Source organism: Haplochromis burtoni, unplaced genomic scaffold, assembly GCF_018398535.1.
Source record: "Haplochromis burtoni strain Fernald_Lab_line unplaced genomic scaffold, NCSU_Asbu1 Contig_52, whole genome shotgun sequence".
NCBI lineage: Eukaryota > Metazoa > Chordata > Actinopteri > Cichliformes > Cichlidae > Haplochromis > Haplochromis burtoni.
Genome location: NW_024582413.1, coordinates 1259337 through 1268263, shown reverse-complemented (window position 1 = coordinate 1268263; position 8927 = coordinate 1259337). Strand labels below are relative to the sequence as shown.

The following is an 8927-nucleotide window of genomic DNA, read 5'->3' as shown; positions in this document are numbered from 1 at the left end:
CCCCCCCCTCCTTTTGCCAGTGAAAACAGCTGCCCCCCTGCAGACTCCTGTTCTGACAGCTCAGAGAGGAGAGATGGAAAGTTCTCAACCATTGCCGCAAGCTGTTTTGTATTCAAATGGTCTCCATGTTAAATCTCCCCTACAGACAATGGTTTTGTTGTGTTGTAGCCAAAGGCTAAGTGAGCTCATGTGTGTTGGCTGTGGTCTGCTTTATATTGTAATTTAAGAATGAAAAATGTTGGTTTCATTTAACTGAAGCTGTGGATGTGAACTTGTCAGAGTCTGTTGCCCTCAGTGACTGATAGAGGCGATCAGGCATTCTGTGTGGGGGGAGTGGAGCACCGTGTAATAGAGTAGAAGTTATTGGTCAGTCTTTATATAATCAGGTTGTATTGACATTGCTAGCAAGAATGTCAATAGACAAGTTTGTGCTGACATTAGCTTATAGAGCTCGATCTTTAGTAGAGGTTAGATTTTCTTGTGTGAACAGCTGTCACATTTATATCTCTTTATGCCAGCCAGTTTGAATCAGTGTGTAAATGGGAGCAACGTTTTACATTCGATTTTTCAGCTTTTTATAAAAGCTAGTAGAATGCCCATTACTGCTAACTGAAGACTAGACTAATTGTCCTTGAACAGTCAATGCATGAACAATGGATCAGTATAGTCTGTTGTTAATTATAAGTTGTGGTTAGTGGGATTTTGCTAAAATTGAGTGGTAAAAAGTAAGTCCAGAAAAGTGACAGACACCAAGAGAGATGTTGACTCTGGCTGCTCTGTCAGCTGCTATTTTTCTACATGCCAGCTTGTCTTCTGGCGACCTTCTCTTTCTGTGTGCCAATCGTACCCTTGAGTTTTCTGCCTGAATATGGATGTCCTGCACACCTAAATACTCTGGCTTGGCTTCCCCTTTAGTCTTTCTCTCGCTGTCGCCAGTTTAGACATCATTTTTCTCACCTTCAGCATCACCTTAGATTCTCTTTTGGCAGGGTGAGAAATTTCAGTGGTAGTGAAATATCGAAGTGCAACTGCGGCGTTGTTAAAAACTTGACAATTATCTCCACTTGTCGCTGATTCATACTTGTTATAAGTGTGTTTTTGTTTTTTTGTTTTTTCATACAAGTTCATTATAATTTCCCCGAACATTAAGAGGTATGTGTAGCTCCACTAAATGTGTACGGATCTCTCAGCTGCACCTACCTACCCCCCTCTCTCCACCGCTGCCCTGCTCTTTTTGGTATTCTGGCAGAGTGGCTGCACTCCCACCACCTTGGCCAGCTCACTGAAAGAGTGAGCGCCAGCGATCTGACCTGCAGTTGATTCTCTGCCAGTGCAGTGTTCTGATGCCCCAGTGGAGATGATAGCATGGCATTAGCTGAGCTCAGCACACACAAAGCCGTCATCATTGGTGCCTGTATGCATGCACGCATCCACACATGCACCCACAGTCATCTCACTGTCACAGCTGAACACTGAAGAAATCACACTTCTCTTTCTCTTTTCACTGAGTCTGCTGGGGCTTCTTTCAGCATTCCCTCTCACCTCTCTTCACTTCTTCCTCCTGCCCCCCATCTCTTCCTGCTGCCAGCCTTTCTCCTCACCCCCTAGATTAGCTTTAGATACTGCCACTGGGGAACTATATTCACTCGTCACTGGTCTTGTTACTTACCCAAATAACACAACTTCACAAGTAGCTTCTGTGCTTTGGGGCTTCATCTGGGTCACACATGCTAGAGCCATCAGACATGTTTAAAGGACATAAGAGTGGGTGAAAGTCACTAAAGAAAGAAGATTTTACCGAGAGCCTGTGAAAGATACCTGCATTAAGTTTAATTCTTTGTCTCAGCCCAGCCACAAAAGGTACAGTGTAGCAAAAGTTTGACACAGTTTTCAAACCTGCTAGACTTTACTGGAGATACCGTTGGCTTAAAAAAAACCCCTCAGTCGATTTTAGAGTAACTGTTCAGCTGGGAGAACAATGAATAAAGTAGCTTTGTAAAGTGCATAAATACATTTTGTGAATTGACTTTCAGTCAAGCTTATTTGTGTATCGGTTTGCATGTGGATTCCTGTCAGCTTCTTTTGCGTACATAGCCTCCAGAGGCAGAGGATTACAGTGAAGGACCCCCTGCATGAGCAGTGGTGGGAATAACTGCATATGCACTGCACTCCCCCGCCAATCCCCTCTTTGGCTGCCTGCTCTCTCAGATCCAAACAGGGGATTAGACACAGGATCTTACAGTAGCATTGACACTTCATCCTAGTGCTTCCTACTGTGAACTGTCAGCAGATCTCCTATTGGGGTTTCTATGCAAGAGTAGGCTAGAGAGGAGTCTGTTTGAAGTGGCAAGAGTATACACATTAAGTTTACACACCCTGCAGATGTATGAGCCTTAGACATGATCTTTTATGGGGTGGCTGTAGCCTTTTTCACATTTACCTCTGGACATTGTTGGGAGAGTCTGGCTGGACAAGGAGCTGGAATTGGGCTTTTTAACATCAGCAAAAGAGATTCTGACTGTGGATGCAGAATACAGGATGATGATACCTACTCATGGCTCGACCGGACATCAAACATACTTTGCAGTGGGCAGTTGTGAGGGAAAAGACAGATTTGAACATTTGATTTTACATGCAGCTCGACTAATATTTGGAATTGTTTAGGGCTGCAACCCACGCCTAAAAAAACAATTGTGTATCTTATAGTCAGCTGGAATCAACACGAGACTTTCACTGTGCTGTTTTACCAGGTCTCAGTGATACAGTGGTTATTTTTAGCACATTTCGTCATATGCATTAAAAGTTACATTTAATGTTGACTTTAAGTGGATGTAATATGCCTGGAAGTTCAACAGAAGTCTGAAATGTCAGTGATGACCTGAACCCTTTTAAAGTACTGAATAAATTAGTTGGATTGAGATTAAAAACATTTGTGAAGTTGTTTTGTAAGAACTCAAGCATAGGTGGATTCTGTTCACTATTTTCTGACTCTGTTTTTCTTAAAAATCAACATTGTATGCAATATGTCCAGGTCACTGGAAGGAGGCCCCGGGGCAGACCCACGGCACACTGGAGAGATTGTGTCTCTTGGCTTGCCTGGGTACACCTCAGTGTCCCCTCAGATAAGCTGGAGGAGGTGGATGGTCTGGGCGTTCTTGCTTAATCTGCTGCCCCTGTGACCTGTTCGCAGATAAGTTAATGAAAATGCATGGCCAGGTCTGGACAATAGATGCTGATGGTTCTCATTGTTGGTATAAAAAGCTTTACGACTTTCGCTAGGGTCAGGTTTTTATTGTCTACCAGCTGTGTCAGAGCATGCCTGAAAGAGCAAAAGCTTGAGGGTAGATCCTGGTTAGTAGTGGTGGTTTCCTACCAACAGAGTCTGATAAAGAGGTGTTGGAAGTGCCACAGGTCCACCTCTCAACTCATACAACTTAAAGTTATTTGTTAGGTTTACCAACACTGGGCCAGATTTTATGTCGGGTTCTTTTAAACATGCTGGGGCTTCTGTGGCAAGAATTCCACAGGCTGTGCTGTGGGGTTCAAAGTGGCTGAAGAATGAGGAGAACAGAGGGATGACAATGTTGACGTTGGACCCGATCCTGAAAATAATAAGGCCTTGGATGGATGTCAAGCATGGGAAGTTTTTATAGTGACCCACGTTTCATATTGATGTTTTGAACTGGTCCGAAAGTTTGGAGCAAAATACAGTGGTCCCTCATTTAGTGCGGGAGTTCTAAAAGTAACCCGTGACCGGTGAAATCTGCGAAGTAGCCAGCTTTATTTCTTTTACAATTATTATAGATATTTTAAGGCTGTAAAACTCATCACAACACACTTTATACACTTTTCTCAGACAGGCATGAACCTTTTCACACTTGTTAAACACTCTTAAAGTTCAAACCGTCGTAGAAAAATAAGTCCAGTATTAGGGATGGGTATCGTTTAGGTTTTATCCGATACTGGTGCCAAATCGGTACTTTTGAAACGGTGCCGGTGCTCAAACCGGTGCTTAAAGTATGGAGAACACAAAATTGGTCCAAAAACCTCTCATGTTCAGCTGGTTTTTCGTAAAAAGATAACAATGTTAGCCTTTTCTGCAGCTATGGGGCATATATGGTATCACTCTTGGCTGGAAGCAGTGCTTAAACAATGGAAAAAACACAAACTTTGTCCAAAAACCTCTCATGTTTAACTGTTTTCCACTTTTTCTTTGGTCATTTTAGCCTTTTTGGCCAGGGTGAAGGGAGTACCTGCCATCAAACAAGAAGACAGCTGCATGTAGCTATGATGATGTTTGCTAGTTCACCTTACATGCATTAATGTAATAATAACATGGTTAGCCAACGTAAATTACACACGAACAACATTAAGCGACTCACGCAGAGAAGAACGGCTGCTGCTGCCATCATCATCCGTCATCATTTCTGCTACACTGGCAGGGCTAGGGGCCAGGACTCTCCTCTTCGGGTTTTTGGGGGATGTTGCTAAATCCGGGTCCGATAACAGGCACCACACCCGCAGTAGATGTGCTCAGTGTGAGGTCTCGCAGCAAGCTATCAAATACGGCGCATTTCTCGGCTTTTAAAACAAAAAAAACCCCACTATGCGTCGCCAGGTGTTTCATCGGATTTGAGGTGTTACCTCCTTTGACAGTATCACAGTATCAGCTTAAAGCACTTGTTGCAGGCTGCTGAGTTTGCATATTTTGCTGTGAAGTACAGCCAGACTTTGACCGCTTCACCTTGGGCATTTTTAATCTGTAGCTCTGCTCTAAAAGAACGTACGTACCTGGACCCGCCTATTATCCTCGGAAACGTAAAATGATTGGCTAGAAGTGTATCACAGCTCAGGAAAATAAAGCACCGAAATGTGCGCTGCTTTTCGGTCTGGTTACTACCATTTATGTCAGAACCGGTGCCATGATGGCACCAGACAATGGACAAGTATTATAGGACAAGTATTATAGGACAAGTATTATAGAATGAAACTAAAGATCGAACCCTGTTTTCAGGTCCAGAACATGGGGAAATTGAGCAGCTGCGAGAGAATTCAACATTGATGAGGAATGAGTTCAGAAAAATTTTACTTATCTGACTGTTTTGTTTTGCTTAATGCGCCTTATAATGCAGTGTGCGTTATGGTCTGAAAAATAAGGTAAAGTCCAACTTTTTGTGCGATGGTTAGCATCTTCCTCTGCCTTTTAGATGCTACCACAGGTGCCTTTGATGTTGCAAAATGTTTCGTCTGCATTGTTGTGTTTGTTGGGGAGAAAACTTACCAACATACAGTACAGCACTTTTCAGAGTCACACTGCTAGCGATCAAGGATTTATGTAAATTTGACAAGCTGAAAGCATTCTGTACTGTACAGGAGACACGGCACGGAGGAGATCGAGTGACGATGGTCTACAGCCAATCAGGAGGCAGAACACAACGCAAAATTGCACAAAAAAAAAGAAATCCGCGAAACAGCGAGACCGCAAAAGGTGAACCGCGTTATAGCGAGGGTCCACTGTATTAAATGAACCAATTTCAGGACCATGGACAGTGCGTACATTTTTCACCATGTTCACATAAGCTATGCTCTAGCACATGGCTGTTTGAGTGGTCGACCATACTAAACAAATCCAGTGGAAATTTTTTTTACACTTGTATAGAAATAAATGTTTGTCAATCAGGCATTTCCAGTTTAAAGTGATGTAATTATTTTTATAGAAGAATGCGAAAGAATTCAATGTTGAACTATTGTCGGCTGGTTTACAGTCCTGCCTGTCAGTTCCTAAATCCTGTGTGCATTATAACAACTCTCTACCAGACTGCAACTGTAGGCCTACAATTAACATAGATGTGTATGACCTACATTTCTATGCGTTTTACAATTAACAAGCTGCACCTGTCCTGTTAGAAACTACCCCCAGCTAAATATCTTGTTAGTTTGTGACAATGCACAGCTCTTGGCAGATTGGGTCATAATGAACTGAACATACTCTGACTGTGTTTGGAAAACGGTGCAAAACTAACATCTATCAAAGCAATTTGGGGGATTATACAATCTATGTGTCTATTTAGGTTCATGTAAAACACTCTTGCACTTTGCAATACCTGGTGGTATTTCATCCAATACCATCAGGGAGCGTTATGGCTGTCCTGTGTTCGTTCTGTTGCATGATAACAAGTACATCTCCGTAGCCAGAGTCATAAAGAACTATCTTCAGTGACACGAAAAAAGAAAAGGATTCCTGTAATAGTCTCCACAGAGACTCCACCGAGCCTTCATCTCAGTATTGTGGAGTGAGTCTGGGTTACATGAAGAGGAAGAAGTCACTGAAACAATCTGAATGCACAGAAGATACTTTGAACAAACTATATGCCAATTATCTTGAAAAATTATGCACAAGTGTACCCAGGAGAATTGCTGGCAATTTGAAGGCAAAATGGGTTGTCATAACAAATATTAATAGAAGATGTAAAAAAAAGTTTATGATTTATTAAAAGAAATAATTCTCACTGCTACTGCCTAAAAACTGCGTGGCTCTAATATACTATAATGAGACTGGGGACACGTTGCTTTTATACTCTTGTCAGTATGACCAAGCATTGCACAATTTCATCTGGTAATTTGCCAATTTGTTTATCCGTATGTCCTTACTAAATTTTCTTCTTGTTTCTGCTTAGTGCCAGCACAATTCAAGCATGGATGATTACATTTTTATTGTGTCTTACAGAGCATCCTTGGAAAGATCTTAATGGGGAAGAAATGACAAGGACTTGGCAAATAAACTGATTTCTATTGACTCTCATTGTAGCTTGTGGAGCTTTTTCCTGTAGCGTCATCTAATCCTTTACAGGCGCGCAAAAAAACCAGCTATAAAACCTTAATTTATTACCGTATCATGTCATATAGTTATGTCTGCGCTTACAGGAATGGACAGTGATGGCTCCATGCACAAAAAGGGTCTGTCGCTTAAGCTCAGTAATCCCAGAACAGTGCTCAAGGAAGCATTTTCTTCTCATTAGCAAAATGGTGAATGATGTAATTTCTCCAAAGAATGGTGTCTTATTCTTCCAACAGAGCTTCAGTTACTTGCAAAATTTATGTGTTAGCGGCTGGCCTTATTCTATCTGCAATTAGCTTTAATTTGCTGTGATCTCTGTAGCTGCCGCAGTTCAAAGCCATTAATGTTTTGACCTTGTATGTGAGTATTTGTGACTGTTAGGTGACTGTAGATAGCTGTGACCGCCTCCACAGTGTGCCTGTTGTACACACAAGAACTCCACCACCTTTCCTGTGTCTTTGTAGTGCAACTGAGTGTTACAGAATCCTTCCTGCCACTGTTAGAGATAATTGGCACTCCATAAACACATGATAATTGGACTGCTTTGATCCCTGCAATTTCTCACTTCTTGGCCAAAGAGGCACAGCAGTTCTGTCTCATGTTTACCACTAGTCTTTATGTGGCAGCGAGAGGATAGAGAGAGTGAAACGGGGGAGAGAGAGAGATTCTGTTTTCTTCTGAAGTGTTAAAAGCTCCCTGCAGGCATTACTTCCTGCATCCAGCCTCTTTTGCCATTGTTTCTCCGCTGCTTATGGCCATGACTCATAACAAACTTTCTCTTTCGCACACACATTCACACACGCAGAGCTTAATCACGTTGTGAAAGTCTTCAAGTAATCTTGTTTCTCCTTGTTTGTCCGTGTGTCTTCTTTTCCAGAGAGCCAGAGGGCGTATCGCTTTGTCCAGGGGAAGGACTGGGGTTTCAAGAAGTTCATAAGGAGGGACTTCCTGTTGGATGAGGCCAACGGTCTGCTGCCTGATGACAAACTAACTCTTTTCTGTGAGGTAAGAGGTGGAACTGTTCATTAAAACTCATGTTGTTTGTTGAACTAATTTCACTGTGTCTTCATTTTTAAGCATTCACAGTACAGGCTGCACCTCCAAAAATGAAAATCCTTATCAAAATGATTGTTCATGAAATGGGATATTTCAACATTGACATCATATTCTGAGCTGTGTTTCTATTAGTTGAGCTATTTGGATTAACCCAGAATATATCATTTTTATTAAGTCCAACCTATAATTATTCAGTTTTGCTGAAATACCTACATTTCCTGTGTTTTGGTGGTTTTGCCCACAAGTGATCACAACTCCTATTTCACTGAGTTGTTTTTTTGTCACTACTACTTATTCTATGTCCCTCTTAGTTAATAATGTATGTTTTTATTGGTACTACATACTCTCTGGGTTTCTCTCTTTCATCACTAACATACAAGCTGATTGTCATTCATCCTGCATGGTGGCTTGGCTCCGATTCCTCTGATCCAAATCTGGCTGCTGCTCCTCATTGAAAATTCCCTTGTTGTTTTTCAGCTGTAACACAGGGGGCAGCAGAGGTCAACTGTCCTCTCTCTCGTTCCCCTCTGCTACTCGTAATGGAGCCAGAGAAGAGGTTAAACTTTCCGGATATGTTAATGCCTTACTTGTAATGCATGCACCCCATAAATGTTTAAAAAGCATGGCAGTGGCTGTTTAAAACAATTCTAATTAACCCTGCGGGTATGGAGGGGAGCATGTCTTGAAGTTTTCCCTTTTTGTAGCGGTGCAGTGTGCAAGTCTGTTTAAAGTGTTTCCAAACCGGGCTTATCGACAGAGGGGTAGGAGGGGCAGTTGTGCTTCTCCAGAGCCATGAGGGAGGGGGTAGAATTGAGTGTGTGTGCGTGATATCGTATACATATTGTGTGTGTGTGTGTGTGTGTGTGTGTGTGTGTGTGTGTGTGTTTGGTTTCATCCACTCTCCTGAAAGGAAAGCGATGGGGTTGCTGGTTCAAGTCCTCAGTGGCCACTTCCTCCCCTGTAAATATCTGTTGCTGCTGTAATTTGCCAGCTCCGCTGATGAACAAGCAGGACGGCGGAAATTTATATAGCA

At 42.3% G+C, this 8927-nt stretch overlaps 1 protein-coding gene across 7 annotated transcripts in view; it reads left to right on the top strand.

Moving 5' to 3' along the window:
- The window catches only part of LOC102293263 (speckle type BTB/POZ protein), a 93889-nt gene that overhangs the window by 53883 nt on the left and 31079 nt on the right, over positions 1-8927 (top strand). For all 7 annotated transcript variants that reach the window (XM_042220617.1, XM_042220618.1, XM_042220621.1 and 4 more), the window contains one exon: positions 7716-7843. In XM_042220617.1, the coding sequence (XP_042076551.1) occupies positions 7716-7843 (128 nt within the window). The remainder of the gene's footprint in view (positions 1-7715; positions 7844-8927) is intronic.